At 37.9% G+C, this 21,500-nt stretch overlaps 1 protein-coding gene and 1 long non-coding RNA gene across 5 annotated transcripts in view; one reads left to right on the top strand and one right to left on the bottom strand.

Annotated features, from left to right (window-relative positions):
* Positions 1-21,500, top strand: part of vwc2l (von Willebrand factor C domain containing 2 like) — a 29,776-nt gene that overhangs the window by 908 nt on the left and 7,368 nt on the right. Inside the window, exons 1-4 of one of the 4 annotated variants that reach the window (XM_079881772.1) lie at positions 70-525; positions 1,343-1,815; positions 6,106-6,207; positions 13,308-13,437. In XM_079881772.1, the coding sequence (XP_079737898.1) occupies positions 1,426-1,815; positions 6,106-6,207; positions 13,308-13,437 (622 nt within the window). In that variant the 5' untranslated portion in view covers positions 70-525; positions 1,343-1,425. The other 3 variants (XM_079881769.1, XM_079881771.1, XM_079881770.1) reach the window with 3 other exon arrangements.
* Positions 6,214-9,826, bottom strand: LOC307164713. The gene is made up of 3 exons (XR_013822320.1): positions 9,782-9,826; positions 8,993-9,113; positions 6,214-6,300 (listed from the first exon to the last, which is right to left on the bottom strand). It is a non-coding gene; the product is annotated as an uncharacterized lncRNA (long non-coding RNA).

Here is a 21,500-nt window from a genome sequence, read left to right as displayed (position 1 = left end):
TAGACTAGACATTGACAATACTAGACTATCTTTCAGTGTAAAAGGGAAACTCTTCCTTTGAAGTGCTCTACTCTGCCAGCTTCTAAGTGCGTGCAGAATCTCGCTATGCTGTGCCGTTTTATGGTTAATTTCTCGTGCTTTCACGAGTGAAGAGGCATTTGGACTGAAGCCCATTACGCACTCGTTAATGACACAGAAACCGTGTCGTTTCTTCAGGGCTGTTGGAGCAGATGAAATTCAGAGTATGGAAATGTACGGACATGGTCAATGCACATCTATCTGCAGTGAGGAATTAGAAGCTGGGGAGCTACCTGTTGTCCCTGAGAAATAGACATCCTGGCTAACTTTGTTGAGCACTGTCTATGATGCCTGTGATTATCTGGGTTTTTGTTTGTGTTGATTTACTTTGCTCTTCGGGGGCTTTTCCCCCGTAGCCTACACACGTTTTATTTTTGATGCTTCAAAGTAATATTTTTACCACCTCCACCAGAGACAGCATTTAGGAGGAAAACACACCACGTTTATGTGAGCTGACTCTTCATCCATCTATACGTATCTTCGGCTGATAGTGCATTCTGTATGGGAACAAATGACAGATCTTTTCCAGAGATTAACCAGTATGGGAGAGCGGGGAGTGCTGTAACACTGGGTGAGTTGTAACACCTTCAGTTTAACAGGGGTGAAACCACTAACATACATGACCCCCATCCTCATGAGGAGACAGTAGAAGTTTTATTTACAGGACAGGCAATTTCACTTTCCTCAAAATAGCTTTTATGTCTGGTTTATAATTTGATTTGCAAATCAGATCAGTCGGAATTTATTTCATTTGATGTAAAACATGTCTTTTCTGATATCTACATGTTTACTTCGTGACTAACGACAAGATTGGGAGGGTTGTAATGCTTCCAAATGTGTGTGTGTGTGTGTGTATGCATATATATATATATATGATATTTGCAAATAAATTTGACTACCACAACAAATTCATACAAAATAAATTCAATAGGTGTTGCAACTCTTACCAGTATAACAGCACTTTGTACCTGACACTAATTTAGACATTTTAGGTTTAAGTCATATATTTGCAAAACTACTTTGTAGCAGATAAATAGCCTACAATAAAAGCATTTGAAGGTTTGAGACAGTGCCAAAAGAGACGGAGACAAAAAAAAAAAAAAAAAAAAAACCTGATTAAAACCTGATACAACACTCCCCATTCATTCGAGGTTACATTTCTCAGTAAACTGTACCATGATCATTGTGACGATCTTTTTATGAGTTAAGATAAAGAAAATGCATGCCCAGTTATCAAGCTACGGGTTGTTTACATTTCTTTCAGTGTCATATTTGCAGCATGGAGACTTACAACTTAAGGGACCTGAGACACTCTCCTTGAATGCGTCAAGACTGCCGCGGCAAAGGATGGGCCCTTTTCTCCCGGCGATTTGCGTCGTGCTGCTCGCCCTGAACGCCGCTGTCTCGCCGTCTTCTGTCGGCCCTGAGGACTATCCCGCCGCGGAAGAGGCCGAGAGAACTGCCAACAATGACATCATTTTCGATGACTACCGAGGGAAAGGCTGCGTGGATGACAGTGGCTTCGTGTACAAGCTCGGGGAACGCTTCTTCCCTGGCCACTCGAACTGCCCGTGCGTGTGCACGGAGGACGGACCTGTCTGTGACCAACCCGAGTGCCCTAAAATTCACCCCAAGTGCACCAAGGTGGAACACAACGGGTGTTGCCCCGAATGCAAGGAGGTCAAAAACTTCTGTGAATACAAAGGGAAGACTTATAAAATCCTGGAGGAGTTCAAGGTAGGATCACGCTGCCTCCCAATTACCAGAATAACTATTGCAAGATTATGAGGTTACTTTATTAATTTAGCATTGCATTGTGTAACCCACAGCCTTTGCATTAATTATTACGTGCGTCTTGCACTACAGCTGAAACTTCAACCATGTACAGTGTAGTATCATGGGGACTTAGTTTAAAAAAGGTCCAGATGGAAAAAAGCCTTTCCATTATTCTTGAATTGTGGGTGGATTGTTCTTTAAAGAGTTTGAATTGTTTACTCAAGTCTACAAATTTCACATGTCTGGCTCTAAGACAGCATTCATGACTATATGAATCTTGTTTGCTATGTCCTCAAATACAGTACATTAGTCTGTGTGGGTGGGTCCGTGTATGAGTGCAGTATGAGATATCGTGGGATAGTTTTGTTCTTGTTTTACTTCAGCTCATCATGATAAGTCCTATCCATCACTATCAACTGTAATTTGATTAGAACTGTGCCACAAAAACAATCCACTTGACAGAGCAATCCATTTAAAAGTGGCATGCATTTTCTCTTGACTTTAGATTCTAGTTATTTATATTGATCAGAGGAAGAAAGCAAGCCAATCAATCATACAACAAAGCACCGAAGCATTCTTAAAAAGACCCATCAGCCATACACAGATACATGTTGTGATGCATGACGAACCATTCCACTAACTTGAGACTCAGAAGACATAGAACTGACAAATATATGAGGCATTCAGTATTTCATGACCGCTTTATCAGACCTAACATGTTGTTGTAAGCTCTTTGGTGAGGAACAAGAAGTTGCCTCATATTGCCACATCTATTTACCATAAGTAGTCTATTAAGCAGCTGCATATACTAGATATTTCTCTAATACTATATAACGTATATAAAACATAACATTACTAACATCAACAGGACCCTTGTTTACATGGACTGATGCATTTCTACATGCAGGGATGCAGATAGCAGGTGGTACATATATTATTTTTACATACCAGAAAGACTCTCAGAAGTATTAGTTCCCAGCCTAAGCCACACAAAATGAGTTTTTTTGTTTTTTTGTTGTTGTTTTTTTTTACATACAATGTCAGAGAATTGAAACTTGCAACACCAGGAAAGTGACTGATGAGATCACAACAGATGCCCTTGATCACAGAATTTTTACTTTCATCAACAAAGCTCATTTCCAGGGTTAACGTGGTCTGTTTCAGCAACTGCAAACTCTAATACAAGTTTTAGATATCAACAAAGGACAAAGCAATAAATCACCAGACACAAAATTAGTCTTTGGACTTGCAAGTGCACCTCTTAGATTAGAGTTTCCAGCACATGTTAGCACCATTTATGAATTTCATCTCTCTTGAGAACTCTAAATATGTGTTTAACATGAATTTTGATCATTTAACATTTTATCATTTAATAACATTCAATATTATAATTTGGATAGTTATTTGTAATGATTAATCACACTGTGCAAAATCCTATTTCAAAAATGATATTTTAAGATAAACATCATGCATTTATTAAGGAGAAAGAACAGACAGAGCATAAGAAATGTTCTTCGACGTTTCTTATAATTTATACTTCACTGGCCACATTGGTAATTATGCGTTTAATCTTAATTGTGATGCTTTGGATCTTTTTCGTGGATTTGCACTGCATGTATCCTGAATCTTCTCTCTCCAGAGAACAAGATATCATTAGCATTCATCTCATGCTCACATCTGATTCACTGAGTTTAATCTTGAGATAATGTAAATGCAGGCCTTTTTAGGCAACCTGTCTCCCAACATTAAATGTATTGCAAATATTATTATCTTAGACTATGTTACCAGTAGATAAAAACCAGAACAATGTTTAATATCAGGATTACCGTGGGGTGGAAGGTCTAGTCTCACTCCGGGTGATGAATTTCCCATCCGGCAACATCTGATATATTATCACTCACAGTTCTGTTGTATCAACATGGGGCTGGCCAGCTTTTGACAAAATCAGCATTTTATTGTATACCTAGTGTTTTCTTTGAGGTGTCAATCTAAATTCCGTTCCACAAACAGTACCTTGGCCTGTTTCTCTAAACAAAGACTGGGTATTGAGGTTTTGAAGTCAGACTCGTGCCATTCAAATTAAAATCTGTAAAAGCTGGCAAGGTCTAAGAAATCTTTTTGTGGCTAACAAGACGGTTAAATGACATAAATACTAGGGAAAGACTGACAAAGCCAAGCAGTTTCTTTTAATTAAGGTCTCTAAGACTTTTGAATCAAATCCATCTTTGTTAGGCAGCTGATTAGCCCTGTTGTGATGCAAGCATATGGTTCAGCTAGACGTATTTGCCATCAATACAGCGTCTCACCCGCATGTTCTCTCCAACCTTGAGTGGAAGGACCACTTACAATCTTTTATTACCTTTAAAACCGTTTACCTGACTCTATTGATTATCTCCCGTCAGAAGAGACCCTGACTGAAACCCCATAAACAAAGCGATGCAATTCATAACCAGCAGAAATCCATTTTTGATCAGTTTCTGCTCTGAATTTGAGTTGTGCATTAAGCAAACGAGGCATCGTCGCTCAATAGTGTCCAGTGAGATCTCTTTGAATTAAAAAGCAACTACTGAAGTCCAGCTGTGAATGGGAATCAAAGGGCATCACGGCTCTTGATAGCTGATCCAATTAAGAGAAGCCGACAGGGTAACCTTTGGTGGGGGCCACATTGGCATTTCCTCAGCCTTTCTTTAGCGAGGACTGTATTTACTTGTCTCGGCAGGAGTGGGAGGAGCCCCACAGAGATATGAATCTTACACGCGGAGAAGGCTTTTCACTGTAGAATAAGAAAGACCAATCAGTCAGCAGAGCTTTTTGTTGTTTCTAATCACTGCAAATGACAGCTGAGTGACGGATTTTGAAATGAAAGAATCGAAGTGCATCATCAAAGCGATTCACGTTGACCCGTGTGTAACCCAGCTTGACCCGGACAGTTATGGGGTTTATTAAATGTCATGTTTCCCAGGCTGAGGGTGATTAAAAGAGCTATAGGATTTATACCAACTGAGTTGATCACATCATTTCTTAAACATGGCAATAGCTCATCCAATACATGTCTTGATTTTTACAATGTTCCAGTGAAAGTTCAGGAAGAGCATGGACAATTACTTCACTGCTCTCTTCCTGCACATTTTCTCTCTGTGCTTTGAGGAGGAAGGGTATATTAGGAAGCCTTTTATTTTTATATTTAATATAAAAACACAAGTTTGCAAATACAGTGGCTCCAAAAAGTATTTGGAAATGGATCATTGGTTTGGATCATTTTAAATAAAATAAAAATTAAATGAAATGAAAAAAAAAATAATAATAAAAAATACACACAAGCAAATGCATACATACACTACTGTAAAAAAAAAAAAAATGGGGTCAGTAAGTCAGTTTTTTTTGTTTTAAAGAAATTAATACTTTTAGGATGCACTACATTGATCTAAAGTGACAGTAAATACATTTATAATGTTACAGAAGATTTCTATTTCGATTCAAATGCCATTCTTTAGAACTTTTTATTCATCAAAGAAATATGTTATATTTTCACAAAAAAATCTTAGGCAGCACTACTTTATGTATTCTATATTGTTTTCAATATTGATAATAAGAAATGCATTTGAGCACTAAATAAGCATATTAAAATGATTTCTGAAAGATCATGTGACACTTAACACTGGAGTAAACAGTTTTAAAACATTAAAAAAGAAAACAGTTTCTTTAAATTGATATATTTTACAATGCTAATGCTAATGTTTTTACTGTATTTTTGATCACATGCCTTGGTGCCTTGGTGGACATTAAAAAAATATTACAGACTTTTAAACAGTAGTGGAGAACTGGCCCAGTAGGTTAAGTTGATAATAATAATAATAATAATAAAAAGAACACAAGAACAAAATATACTGTACTAGGAGTGTAAGAACATGTAAAAACAGTATGATTATAACATTAATGCCCAGTTTCACAGACAAGACTTAAGATAGTCCCAGATTAAAATGCATGTTTGAGCTGTCTTAACTGAAAGCAACTTGCACTGACAAATCCTAAAATATGTCATTGATTTGTCTCAAGATGCACACCAATAATGTTTTTTCAGGCACATTTATAAAAGCTAATTTAACTAAGGCCTAATCCTGGCTTTATCTAAGCCCTTTATCTATATTTGGTGATTTTAGGGGGCAGTGGGATTGGGGTTCTGGGGGGTAGTGGTTCCTATTCTGCTGTTGTGTTATATTCACTAAGAACTCTGAAACTTACCCTCAGTAGGTGTTTCACCTACAGGGTCCCCCAGCAGCCGTGGAAGGGAGCCACTCCACCGCCGCATCCCCAGCCACATCTCAGCTGCAAGCAAGAGACCTGAGCTTTATGGTGAGTTCAGATCCCAGGCAGAAAGGCTAGGGCCGGGATGTGAGCTCTGAACGATCCCGTCTGTGTGCCTGGGATCACCAGGAAGGGGAATACCTGTGAGAGGGGGTGAGAAAAACGAGAAAAACGTTTTGAGGGAATGGCCTATAGATAATGCATGCAAAATAAAATTAGACATATCCTTTCAAAAGCTTATATCTGGGTACCCTCATTGGATTTTTCTTGCTGAATCCTCAAGCATTCAGAGAAAAGCATGTTTTGTAAATGAATCAGATAACACTCTCCATTCCAAGGTTTGGAATTGTCTTGTCATGAGTATCGCTCAACGCTTCAACAAAAGAACAGTGCGTCCGTTTTGTTCAGCATCTCGAAACAGACGGCTGCGCATTTTTCATGCTGAATATTCAACGAGGAAATGTCAATTTAAATTCCATCAAAACCAAGGCAGTGCCTATCACTGTCAGACTGCAACTTTATTAAAACAGATATGTAGAGAAATCAGTTTAGCGCTTAGAAATGTTTCAACTATGACGTCTCTCTTTCTCTCTCGCGCACGCACACACACGTACATACAAAATAAGTTGCCCTCTCATCTGCATATGCTACAGTGAGCAGTAATTAGTGACTGTACTCACTCAAACTCTGACACCTGTGAGAGGAAATAGCTATAAAAAGCACCTGAAATGAATTGCTTAAATTGATTTTCCGATCCAACTGCCTGAGGAACAGCATGGTTTTAATTTAAAACACTGATTAATAGCTAACAAGTAGGCCAGTGGAAACTGGAACTATGAAATGGTTTCAGCAAGTTTAATCTTATAATTCCAAATGCTTCAATTGGATATTGGTGGTCACCAGCTTCAGTATCTTGATTTTCCCACCACCGTCTTGTATTCCCCGATCCTGGTGTTGTTTTAACATAGCCACATAGGAATGCAACCTTTGCAACCCACCATGATCTTTAACATTTTCTGAAGGCATTTTAGTCACCCTCATGTCTGGAACTGCATTTCCCAGAATGCTGTCAGAACGATGTAGCTCAGCATCTATGCTTAAACTCATTAGGATCTGATGACTCAAGCTCTGCATCTGAGCCATCAGTGGCACCATTAGTGACTATAAGTGGTTTTAACATATTTTTTTACCACTTTAGAGCCAGCATGCCCACATGATTCAGTGGTGAGGCCCCATTGAGGAAATACTATCATTATTTACTCACCCATATGACGTAGTACTAATACTACAGGCGTTTCCGAAATCTTTTAATCACATGAGCCATACAGAAATCAATGTAATCGGACAACAGTACAAACATATCACAGACGCCCTTTTACACGTTACCCCTTGCAGTTACAAAATACTGCTCATAATGTCATCTGCCTTTCAGTAAATGTGTTCATAGTATTTATACTACCTGCAGAATGACAAATATATTGTTCAGCACTCTCTCTTTTCTCCTGCAGTATATATACTTGTATATATTTATACAGCAGTAGTGAATGCTATAAGATTACATGGGATGCATGACTTCTCGTATGTTTTCCTAGAAGTGGACCTTCTTCTAGCACTTATACTGTCTCTGGTACAGTTTTTGTCATTAATAATGGATGGCAGTGCTCTTCTTAAGAAAAGCATCATCCCATCATCCGCCACTGATATACAGTATCAGTCTAACTTTTTTTTATATATATATATATATATATGCTGGCTTTGCATGTTAATAAGAGACAAGAGACAAAGTAAATGAAACCACTTTTGGTCACACATCAAAACGAATCGCCAGTTGCCGTGGGAGCAGTGCTATGAACTATGGTCTCTGATGTGAACTGAACTGAAACGTTTATACTGTAGCTTGAATAATTTAAAAGCCCTTGAATGAATGATTGGCTGATCATAGGACAGGCCTACATGCGGACCATGTCGGTCGGCCTTTCTAAACTAAAAAATGAATCACAAAAATGAATGCGCTATTTTTGAGAGCCCCCAAAATGCATATGCACCTAAGTAACAATAATTCATTTTGAATGAATATATTTACTTTGTTTTTAGAGCATTTCAAACCTTGTTAAAAAAATCTGCTTAAACCAGCCTGACCTGATTAGGTTGGTCTGGTTTGCTGGTTTATGAGACATTTTATACACTTGTCAGTTTATCAGACTAAGAAAATCTAGCAGGTAAACCAGCTGAACACCAGCTTGGCCAGACTGGCTTAAAATCAGAAAACAATATTTTTTTTCAGCAGGGAAATTGTGCCCTGAAATTACTCCGTTTTTTTTTTTCCTTTCCTTTGATTTGCTTACATTTTTGTTGGAACCATGTTGTTGAATAATATCTAATACCATAAGTAGATAATCTTGGAAAGTGTTCCAGGCCTAGTTACTTAAAAAGTCTATTCAGCAGAGCATGATATGAACCTCTTATACTGAATGAATGTAATGAATACTTTGTAAGGGTGATTTTTTTGTAGTACTGCATGTACACTTTGAATCTCATAATACCCATTTAAGATACTGCTCAAGTTCCCTTTAGCAAAGCAAAATGTTCAAGATCATAGTCTGTTCTTAAGCGCAAATGTTAATCTCAGCATTCTCTACAATATAAGCAATGAAAACCAGACGCTTGTGCCCACTGCTGCCCATTGTATGCTTTTTTTCCGTGTGTTGGCCCTACGAGGAGTCTGGCACAATTACAAATGATTTGTATGGGCAAGTTCACAAGCCCCTGTCCCACTGGACTGAATGCTGTTATCAATGGAGAACAGAGGATTATTAGTGTACGTGCCACTTACACAGTGTGCAGAGACTAAAGGCCATGACCTCTGCCAGGACAAGGGTTCCAATCTCTGTCTGTCCCCGAAACCTTCAGCCCTGTGTGATCCATGCCAGCATACGCACGAGTCAGTGTCACCTCTGTTTAAAATATGAAATGAATTAATGAAACGGGTTGTATCTTCCCATAGTTTTCAAAAACGTCCCAGTGCTACAATTTAATACACCGTTAATGTTTTTTAAAGTCTGTTATGCTCACCAAAGCTGAATTTCTTCTTCATTTCTTCTTGTTATCGTGTTGAAAACAGTTGTACTGGAAACCATGATACACCTTTTTCAGGATTATTTGATGAATAGAAAGTTCAAAAGATCAACATTTGAAATCGAAATCTTTTGTAACATTATTAATGTCTTTACTGTGACTTTTGATTTAAACGGAAAAAAACAACAAATTCTTACTGACCCCAAACTGACTGAAAGTTAATTCTGGTAAATGCTTGGTTTGTTTTGTGTCATTTAGAATTAGTTTTTCATCAGAAATGTAATAATATACAATAATAATAATAAAAAAATCAAATAATGGTGCAGCAATTCCCATGAACAGAAAAAGCAGAAAATGTGTATATTTGTGATAAGAATTTGTGCCATTCCAAAGTAATAAATACTCATTATTTCATAGACATATTTCAAAATAAAGTGGAATATACAGAAAATACCGTTCTTCTCATATTTAGTTAAGATCCCTAGTTTGCTTGTTACTAAACATTTAAAACAAACATTTTGATTTGAAAAGATTTGATGGCACTAACCTGACAAATGCTGGCAAATTCAGTCATTATTTCTTCATCAAGCGGTTGCTGAATCAACCCAGTACTTTAGGCTGACTGATGAAAAAAAAGACAGAGAAAGGGTTTTTCATTTCTGTGTGTAATATACATCAGAAACGGATTATGGCCTAGGCATTTATATAGAATCCTATATAGAATCCTATATATCTGACATGTATATTTTTAACTGCAGAAACTCAAAATTCAGCTCTCAAAAGTGGCTCAAAAAAGATTTAGATCTGGTGACTGTGCAGGCCATGAGAGATGTTCAACTTTACATTCATGTTCATAAAACTATTCTGTCACAAATCTTTCTGTGTGTATTGGTGAATTATCACGCTGATACACGGCACCCCCTTCAGGGTGCAATGCTTGAACCATTAGGTGCGCATGTTCCTCCAGAATGGTTCGGTAGTCCTTGGCATTGACACAGTATAGTAAATGCCATGATATTGCAGCCCAAACCATTACTCACCCACGCCATGCTTCACTCTGGGCACGCAACAGTTGGGTTAGAAAGCTTCTTTGGGGCTTTTCCACACTATAACTCCCACAGATGTGGGACAGACAGTGAAGGTGGACTCATCAGAGAACAATACATGTTTCACATTGTCCACAGCCCAAGATTTGCACTGTTGGCATTAATCAAACCGACATTTGGCATTGGCACGAGTGTTTGGCTATAGCAGCCCGACCATGAATATTGACCCTGTGGAGCTCCCGACAAACAGTTTTGGTAGAAACAGGAGAGTCGAGGTGTGCATTTAATTCTGCAGTGAGTTGGGCAACTGTAGTTTTATGTTTTTTGGATATAATCCTGGTTAGTACTTGGACATACCTTTCAGACAGCTTCTTCTTGCGTCGACAGTTAGTACTGTTGGATATGGTTTGTCCTACGTGGTGGTATAGCTAGCTACCGACATTACCCTGGATACAATAGCTCTCGATACACCAAAGACTTGCTGTCCTGGCCACAGATGCACCAGCAAGACGTGCACCAACAATTTGTCCTCTTTTGAACTCTGATATGTCTCGCATTGTGTTGTATGTATTGAAATATTTTACGTGCATCTGTGATATTGCTCTGCTAATTCAACCATCACACTCTGCTCTTACTGATGGAATGTCCAATCAGTGAAGATTGCCCACCAGGCCGCACATATATAGGTATGAAACCTCCAACACTAATATAGTGCCAGTGTTTCAGTTTCATTGTCCAACCCCTGTATATATGCTGTTTGCATAAAATTTCAGTCCCCATGTTGCATAATTTCTTGCAAAAAGAAACAATTGCCATAACGATGACAAAGTTGCCTCACAATTGGCCTCTACCTGGGAATCATTCAAATAACTTCCACACTCTCTGGAGAGGAACCCCAGAGATGAGGAACCATTACTCTAAAGGACTGCTGTGAAAATGAAGACTAGAGAACATTCCAAAATTGCTACTGTGGAAGTTAAAAAAACCACATAAATTAAAATAAGAGTGCAAAATAATATGAGAGTTTGAATGTCCCAGTGGACACTGCTGTTTCAATTATCAGGATGTGGAAGATACATCAAACCACCCAGACACTTCCTTGAAAAGGTCGTACCTCAAAACTCTCTGTGTGAACATAAAGGAGACCTGTGAGAGAAGCCAGAGAGAGCCTATCGATCACTTCGAAGGGGCTACAGAGTTCAAGAGCTGAGAACAGAGTAAAGGTGCACTAGTCAACCAAATCTGCACAATATTGGCCTACATTGTGGTACAAATGAGGAAAAATTGGCTTTAAGTGAAAAAAAAAAAAGAAAAATGCTGAATACTGTTGAATTTTGTTAACTCATAATAATGCCAGCACACTTGATTTTGTGATAAGATTTCAGCCAAAATTTTAAGCTATGTGGGAAATGCAATTTTAACACTGCCCACCATCAAACATTACCATAGCAATTGTGAAGTAGCATCATTCGACTTGCCTCAACAGCCAAAATAATGGACTAAAAACATACCTGAACTGTGTGGGAAGCTGGTACACACTCTAAAAGATGGCTCTGTAGAATATTTAAATCTGTCAACTGTTTTTTAATACTGTAATAAAACATAAAATCTGTGGTCGCATTCAAATACTAGGCTACATGTAGAGTTTCTGAAATTATCACAGAAATCCAAATTTCAGTGGGGTACATGTAATATTCAGCAGTTGGAGGAGTGTTTAAATAAATAAAAAAATCCAGACATGCAATGTTGAAACTAATCACTTTAATTTGGGCTATATTCTCTGACAAGTATGTACTGAATGGTACAGTCTCTCAACTTGTTGTTCACTGGTTAGATACTGTCTGATGGAATTATTGGTGATACAAGATACATACATGAGGAAATTCCTCGGTCAGCGCCAGGTCTATCATGCAGTCGTGAATTAGCTGAAGGCAATCAATCGTTTCATGTTCAGTGTGAAAGCTCCATTCGTTGGGGTTTCACATAGCTTTAATCGTGTCGCGCTCAGTGTGAAAGGGCCTTTACTGTATTTTTTTTATCAAGTAAAAAAAGCATAAGAGACTTCATAGGGCATAACTGATTTCTTTTAAAAGTCACAAAAAAAATCTGTGCAGTGGTAGTGTGCAAACAAATTAGCCAGGAGGTTGGAGGGGTGAGTTGAAAAGGGAGAGGGATGTGTGACACGAAGCAAGTTATTGTACTTTTCATATACCTTTTTAGGGTGTGTTCACACTTGTAGTTTGGTTCGCTTGGTTCGTTAGGTCCAGAAAAAAAAAACAAGGAAAAAACATTGGTCCTGGTCCGCTTAGCGTTCAGACTGGTATTTTCATCACCGAACCTAAAGATACATAGGGATTCATTCACAACCTGATTGGTTTGCTTTCATGACGTATTGCCTATTTTGAGATGGAACTTACAGAACATGCAAAACAATGGTGTGTTCTGGGCTAAAGGCGCTCGTTGTATGTGCGTAGCCTACATATGATGGTATTTTGATCAGCTGAGAACTTTTTGAAGAGTTTATAAAATGCGTAAAGGAGTCAAAACAGCTGCAGGAATCCCACCGTCACACACACAAACGATCTGCTGTGAGGAGACGAGGTTCTGAGACCTGTATCGAACTGTGATGGGCAACATCGTGACTATGACGAGAAAAAACAGGTATGCATGAGCATTCTGTCCTTTTTAGGGTCTCATCTTCCTGTTTATGGTTTGTTTACATGTCTTTTGTCCATGTTGCGTTCATATATCATTCGAACCGCAAAAGAGTTTGTTTGGAAGCGGACCGAGGCCCATCTTTTCAGCGGTCTCGGCCCGCTTGTTTGGTGCGCACCAGGGTTCAGATGGCAGCTTTCACACTAATTCAAATGAACCGCACTAACAGAGCAATCGCAAAAGGGTTCGTTTTAATCAAACCAAACATGCCATAGACTCACAAATAGGGTCAGTTTGCATTTCATGTTGACTTCCACTGTGGTGTCTTACTTTAAGAGTCTCTCACAGTATCATATTTCTCTGTCTCTCCAGCCTTCGCCCTGTGAATGGTGTCGCTGCGAGCCAAATAACGAGGTGCACTGTGTGGTCGCTGACTGTGCAGTACCAGAGTGCGTCAACCCAGTGTATGAGCCAGAACAGTGCTGCCCCATCTGTAAAAACGGTAAGAACAGCCTATTTGCTATTATAGGTTTATGGAGAAGATGAAAACATCTGCTAGGTGTACTTTAAAGAATTCCTTAGAGTTCTCTCTCTACTCTTTCCCAAAGGAAGGCAAATTAATCTGCTGACTGGCATGTATCAGATTTCATGAAATAGCCGTTATAGTGTGATATAAACAGACAGCTCTATGCACAGGTTGTTTAAAAACCACTCAAACTTTCTATTAGATCTCCGTTTTACCAGCAGGCGAGCTCTGATTACCAATCCTCTGCTCAATTACAGGGAAAATTTGGTTGAGATAAACAGTGTCCCATTGATTAAGACCATGCTAAGAAGGATTAATTGGCCAAAGGGGACTCCTCTCTCCTGTGACTTGACGCACTATAGTCAGCAAGACCCAATTCCAAAATTACAATTATTGGATTCCAATGGCTCACTGGATGGCCAAGGGCAAGAGATATCCCTGAGTCAGTCCGATACTGTGGCACAAACACAAAATGTAAGCTCAGTGAATCAGTGGGATGAATACAATGTTGATCGGTACTGTTCTTCTAGGCCAGGCAACCTAGAAGCTTGCACGACTGGAATGTTACTGTAGATTAGGCAGCAAAAGGTAAATGCTAACTTTCATTTAAGATTAGGATAATAAATATACAAAATATTACAATTTATAATAGATATAAATAATGTGAATATGGTGCACATGTATTCATTTAATATGTAAAATATTGAAATCAATTGTAATTAACAAATGAAAATATTAAATTAAATCAGTCAAATTAATAATAATAATAATAATAATAATAATAATAATAATGCATGGTCAATATACTTGGAACTGTGACTTTTTCAATGTGATAACATTGTTTTTCTACACTGATAAAATAAAAAATATATATATTATCTTTAAATACTGGTTTTGAAAGAACATCTGCTTTTAGATAAAGCTTTACGGGGGTAAAAATATATGACAGTATCAGACAGCTAACCTTTTTGTTGACGTTATAGATTTTAACAAGCTAAAATGACATCAAGTTTGCAAATTGCAGCCGAGTTGCTGTCTTCAGTTTTAAAGAAATCTTGACGCTCTTTAGAGCGCCTCAGGAGACGTGTTTGAAAATAGATTGGTAAAGAAAAATCATATCTAATCTTCTAAATGCAACTTTAAAATCTATGAAATTCCCTACTTTTTCCCTTCTGGCACATGTTGACCTAAATTCTCCAGGATCCACATTACAATCAGAAGTGTGGTGTAAGGTATTGTTGCTAAATAGAGACCGGCTGTGACTTTATGCGTTACTAGCGCAGAAAGACAGCCAGAGATACGCACACACAGATACACAAACCTCGCCTACAGCCTGGAAGAGAACTAATCCAGACAGACAGGGCATGGTGACGAGCTTGTGGTGGTGGCATTTTAGGGAGGCTGCGGTCCAAGATCTTTAGAGGGGTCATATCAGGAAGATTCAAATTCTTTCCTTGATACTTTGAGATAAAAGTGTTCAATGTATTATATCAAAAAGCCTTCTGACCCAATACTGCATTTACGTAATGCATTTATCATGCAAAGATGGCATTTACATCAGGGTTGGATATAATGAGTTTAATAAGTGAACTACGAGTAAAGAAAAGTAAAAAAAAAAGGAGCAAGATTTAACTGATTAACTATGAGAACCATCAAAGAATCAGAATCACCTTATAAAGGAGCAACACTTAGAACGCATCTAAAGGCTGCAAAATGGTTACTTGCATTGACTTTGAGTCTAGATGGTATAGAGTGCGCTGACGCTTGATATCTTCTGGATGGTCTAGGTTGAATCCAACGAAGTTAACTTGAAGGTAATTTGCCAGAAAAATTCAGGAAATGTGATGTCTCAAAGAGATTGAGCCAAGATGTTTCTAGATAGGGAACTCTTAAAGCAAATCAATCCGTCACACCCATTTTTGGTGAGGTGACCAATCAGAGGTGCGAGTTTTTACCTTATTTGCATGCTTATGGTGGTCTGGAGAATTTGTGTAGTTTTACACCAAAGTATGGTAAAAATAGTATGATGCATTTTATAGTAACATACATTATACACCAATGTTGATATGCTTTAAAGGGTTAGTTCACCCAAAAATGAAAATTATGTCATTAATGACTCACCCTCATGTCGTTCCAAGCCCGTAAGACCTCCGTTCATCTTCGGAACACAGTTTAAGATATTTTAGATTTAGTCCGAGAGCTTTCTGTTCCTCCATTGAAAGTCAATGGACGGTATACTGTTCACGTCCAGAAAGGCAATACAGACATCATTAAAGTAGTCCATGTGACATCAGTGGCTCAATCTTAAGTTTATCAAGCGACGAGAATACTTTTTGTGCACAAAAAGTAAACAAAAATAACGACTTTATTCCACTATTCATTTCCTTCTCTCTGGGCCTCGAGCTATTTCACGTAGTGTAATAGCGTAGCGCGTCTGTGTTGTACGTCACACGTAGGCTCACTATTGGCCGACGCTGGTCATGTGTGATGCATGTGACGTACAACACAGACGCGCTACGCTATTACACTACGTGAAATAGCTCGAGGCCCAGAGAGAAGGAAATGAATAGTGGAATAAAGTCGTTATTTTTGTTTACTTTTTGTGCACAAAAAGTATTCTCGTCGCTTGATAAACTTAAGATTGAGCCACTGATGTCACATGGACTACTTTAATGATGTCTGTATTGCCTTTCTGGACGTGAACAGTATACCGTCCATTGACTTTCAATGGAGGAACAGAAAGCTCTCGGACTAAATCTAAAATATCTTAAACTGTGTTCCGAAGATGAACGGAGGTCTTACGGGCTTGGAACGACATGAGGGTGAGTCATTAATGACATAATTTTCATTTTTGGGTGAACTAACCCTTTAAGACAAACCATTTGCAAATTAATTTGCAACGTCAACACCATTGCTGAGTATTTTCTCCTTAAAACTGCAGTGAGCCAAAGACAGTCTCAAAAACACGGTTTGAAATCGCCAGTGTTTCTTACGTCACAAACTACCTTGTAGCCAATCACGTCAACGTGCCGGCAGGCTTTAGCATATCACCATTACTATGCTGCGAAGCAGAGGAGTCTCAAGAGAATGGGTCACCACACCTCTCCTCTCTCCTGTGCTATCTTTGAAGCTTGAGGAGAGCCCCAGACACCGTCTCCGCCAGCATTGTCCAGGGGAGCAGAGGTGATAACGGCCTTTGAAGAGAAGTTGCTTTGTGACTCCTCGGGGCAGGGCCAGTGATTTAGTTTTAACAAAAGGGAGAGGAGGAAGGTTTTTATGATGCCTAAAACATAGTCTCAGCCTCAGACGTCATGCCCACGGACCATTAGCTGAACGTCTGATGCATATGGCACACAAAATTGGAACCACTAAGTCGTCATCTGATTGGTTGAATTCTCCAGGATTTCCGGGAGACTAATGCGTCCCGTTCTTTAAAGATCCGCCGGGAAACAAAGCCACTGTGAAGCCAAACCCCCTCATGAAAGAAGAAAGTCTGGTGTGTTTACAACCGTGACAATGAGCGCTTATCAGGATCAACTAAACGCTGGATTTTCAAAAGTATGTGAAGTTCAAAGTTCTTGAATGTAGAATGTATATGCACGCCGGTCTTTTATTGTTGGGACATCAACTTTTAATTTTCACCAACCTAAACATGACTCAGAACAAAACAAACTGTGATTGGTTGCTTAACATGTCAGTTAGACTTAGCTCTTTTTGGTTGCAATTTTAGGAGGATGAAAGGCAAAATAATTAGTTCGAGAGACTTTATTTCAGTTTAATCAATTCCAATAGCGTTGGTCAAAGGCTGTTCTAAAAAGCCTGTCATGTAATCTCTCTCAGATTGTTCCACATGGACAAACTGAGACGTTAAATGTCAAGAGACACTTATCCCAGCATTGACGGAGCTGGCAGAGGATCAACAATGACACTGGGAATGCCAAGTCTCAGTCAATCAAAATTCAGACGTGACAGCATAATTTTTTTTATAGCAGAACTTTAGACTTCCATACACATATAGCCAGTGTTCGGAATATAACGTGTCCTTTGGGGGAGCCCACTTGTTTGTTTTTGTTTTGTTTGTTTGTTTGTTTTTGTGTGGGGGGGGGGGTCGGGGGGTCGTGTGCTTGCGTGTGCCTCAAAGGAGGACTTACAATGACTTACAAAGATACATAACAGCTACAAGTGTATGCACTACTTGCTTTATGAAAGCACTATATAGGATAAATCACTATACAGGATACCTATTATTCTTTATCGATACGAATTGACAGTTCACATGAACAACGGTTAAGGTTAACGGTTACCCGTCAGGCTACAGAAGAATACCATAATTCCTCCGTTCAATTAGGCACAAGACATCGAGAGTCACGCAGACCTTTAATAACCCAGCCACAACACATATATGGGAATAACATGCCTTACCTTAACACAGAATCGACCACAGAGGCCTGGGGTCAGCTTCCTTTGCTGTTCGTCCAGAAATCCAAGAAGTGGTGCTATATGCTAACTGCAGCAGAATGGATTTCAAGGACTTTGCGCGCAGATCAATGGCCTTCAACGTTCATATATTTTTTCTACAAATCTTTGAGTTAACACATGTACAAAACATGAGTGGAATTTGCACCGCAGCGCCACCACACCTTGATGCTCATGACAAGAATAGCATGTATAGTTATCTTTATTGAAGTGAATTAGGTTTAAATCGCCATCATGCATAAATGAATGATATTTTGCTATTTTACACATAATAATCCACGATGATCACATTGCACGTCAAAATAACACAGTGTCAATATTTTTTGAGACCCCCCAAAATTTCACAAATCACGTTTTCAGGGGAGCCCATGTCTTATTAAGGGGAGCCGAGCTCCCCCTAGCTCTCCTGTAGTTCGCACCCTGCATATAGCTCACATCTGACTCTCTTGCATGTCATGTCAAAATGAAAGATGTGGAAGCCTGGGAAGTTTCACTTCCTTTCTGAGCCTCTCTTAACGAACCTCACAGGAATGCAGTACTTTTTTGCTGAGGTAAATATGTACTCAAAAACAGCCTCAAGAAATAGTGATGTGCTTGCTCCTGATTGCTAATTGCCAAATTATGCCTCTAAACCTTGGCACTTGATGCAGCCTTGGATCGAGCCTATGTTAACTAGAACTTTGTCCAGCAATACTAAGCACAGTTTATGCACTGCTGGAAAGACAACAGGCCATGTTTCTATGTGGGTGAGCCAACCGTGGGCAACCATCTCTCAGTGGCTTCAGTAGTTACCATAGTAATTGCATACTTGTAGGTTGCAAGCTAATCTGAGGGCAATGACGTGGGCCTCCACTGCAACAGAGTAACTTCACCTATGATTATGACTATGATCTGAATGTAGAAAGAACATGTGAAGAACAGGGTGAATTTAAAGCTGCAAAATTAAATTAAATAAAACAACAAAAAACATAAACTACAACATGCTGTAAATATGTAGTATGTATGCACTGCATACGTACCTCATTGTAAAGGATATACACTGTCTGTAGTCACATACTACAAGCATGCATTAGACTCATTATTGTGTTTGTAGCAGTTACAATGGTTTACAAATTTCCACTGTGAAACTGTGGAAGCAAAGTGCTCTAGGTTCATTTTATTTTCACAATTTTGCCACTATAAGTTACTAAAAAAGACTCAAGGGTTTTTAGATTTTTGACAATTGCAGCTTAAGTGAACCAAAATGACCTTTGAAGTCAGGTACAACCAAGGCCAACTGCCATTTTCACTCAGTTCACTTTTGGGTTTTTTAAAGACGACGCCTGTGTGAAGACCCTTAAGACACTTCATAGGAGACAAAAGTAATCACTTGGTGGTTTTTGCATTCTCTGTACAACATAAGAGCTAAAATGTCAATGTGATTTTATGCCTTCTGTTCTATTTTAGGCTTGATATCTGAGATTGAAGATACAAAAGATGTCAAATGTGTATCATATCGTAGTTCAAATTTCAATTACAGTATGTGTCAAAATAAACCAATATGATTTTTTTAATCAAACTGCAACAGAAAGAATATGATTCAAAGATTGCACTTCCTAGGAAGGATCAAATAAAATATAAATATTTGATGAAAAACTTAAACTTAAAAAAATTGTTTTTGTACTAAAGTACTTAAATTACTAAAAACAAAAATAATAGAAATATTCTAGAAATTATAGAAATAAAAAGCTAAGTAGAATTATTAACTAAAAAACTAATAAAAATGACAATAGGACATAACAACATTACTAAAACTTAAATTTAAAATGAAAACTAAAAATATAATAAACGGTGTTGGGGTAACGCATTACAAGTAATGCGAGTAACGTAATCAGATTACTTTTTCCATGTAACCAGTAAAGTAATACGCTACTTTTAAATTTACAATAAAATATCTGTGTTGTTGTTTTTTCAAATAAGTAACTCAAGTTACTTATTTGTAACTCAAGTAAGACATGTTTTTCTTTTCTGTGAATGCACACATGCATATTTAATTAATTGTATTATTTTTATTATATTTCATTTTATCTTATTTCTATGTGCTTTTTTTCCTGTGAATTTATTTTATGTAAAGCACTTTGTAAACACTGTTTTTAAAAGGTGCTATATAAATAAGCTTTACTATGTTTTCCCATTTATTTACTCTCCTGTCCCCATGATGAGAGAAATCAGGAGTAAGATGCAGAAGCGTGTGTATGCTATGTAAACATGATGGTTATTGCAGTTCTAGACTAAATGTGAGCCGGCATTTACTCAATCTCACTTGCACAAAAACAGATTCAGTATTCCTCAAAAATGTATAAAAACAGTGAAACACAAACAGTTTTGTTTTTCATAATTTTCTGCAATCCAGAATGGCACAGCTAAAAGGTTTGTTTGAGCTGCGCCCTCTACTGTACAGGCTTGTTCATTTCACTTTTGGTGTGAAAGGGCCTTTACATTTGCTAAAAATAGAACTTTTATTTTTGTTATTAAAAAACAAAGTAAACCCAGCCCAGGTGAGGAAAAAGTAATACAAAAGTGACACTGCATTACTTTTCATAAAAAGTAACTAAGTAATGCAATATTGTAACGCATTACTTTTAAAAGTAACTTTCACCAACACTGATAATTAAAGCTACAGTAGTGGCCAAAAGTGATGTCCTGAGGAAATATTTGTTTAATGACCCTACAAGATCGATTGAATCATCAAAATATGAGGAAAATATTTTGTATATTTTTTAAACATTTTGATGAACACAAAATTTGGTGAAGGTATTTTTATGACAAAATTATTTGGCAAAAAAAAAAAAAAAAAAAAAGCTACAGGTTTTATTTTACAATGCAAAAAAGAAAATTCAGAGGGGGAAAAAAAACATATTCACCACAACATAATCAGTTATTATTAGTAATTATTTTGTTGGTAATCTGATGTCTCCACAATTTTGCGTTTTCACGAATAAAACAATTGACTCCAAGCACAAATACACAATATGCTTTAACAAAAGTTTTTTTAAAAAAAGGGTCGTCAATTTTCCTGGCTGGACATCACTTTTGGCCACTACTGTAATTCAAAATATAAAATATGATAATAGTATATAAATAATACTAAAATACCACAGTATGGGACATAAGCTGTTTAACCGCCAATTACAAACTAATACAAACTGCATATTATAACCTTATAATGTACAATGTGTGATGATGTAAATTGTAATCAATGGACTTGATCATGATCAAATATAGTCTTAAAACAGATGTCCTGGTCATTAAGGAATGACATCAAGCATGATCCTATCTGTTATCTGTTTGGGTCCTGTCCACCTGGCCAAGGTGTCCTTGCACTAGTGACGCTCTTTTCTATGGGATGATGAATAACTGCTCTTGGCTATAGTTGTCCCGCATCTCTGTTTCACCCCCCTTGAAAGGCTGCTTTTGTACTTTTGCCAACAGCTCATAATTTTTACTGATGTAAATCAAATATTTGAGTGCATGTAGGACTCCTTCAGGTCTCTTTGGAGCATGCAGAATATTGTAGGCAGTAA

The sequence above is a fragment of the Squalius cephalus genome, assembly GCF_949319135.1.
Source record: "Squalius cephalus genome assembly, chromosome: 9".
Lineage (NCBI taxonomy): Eukaryota > Metazoa > Chordata > Actinopteri > Cypriniformes > Leuciscidae > Squalius > Squalius cephalus.
Note: the sequence above shows the minus strand (reverse complement) of the source record. Positions and strands in the feature narration are given on the sequence as shown.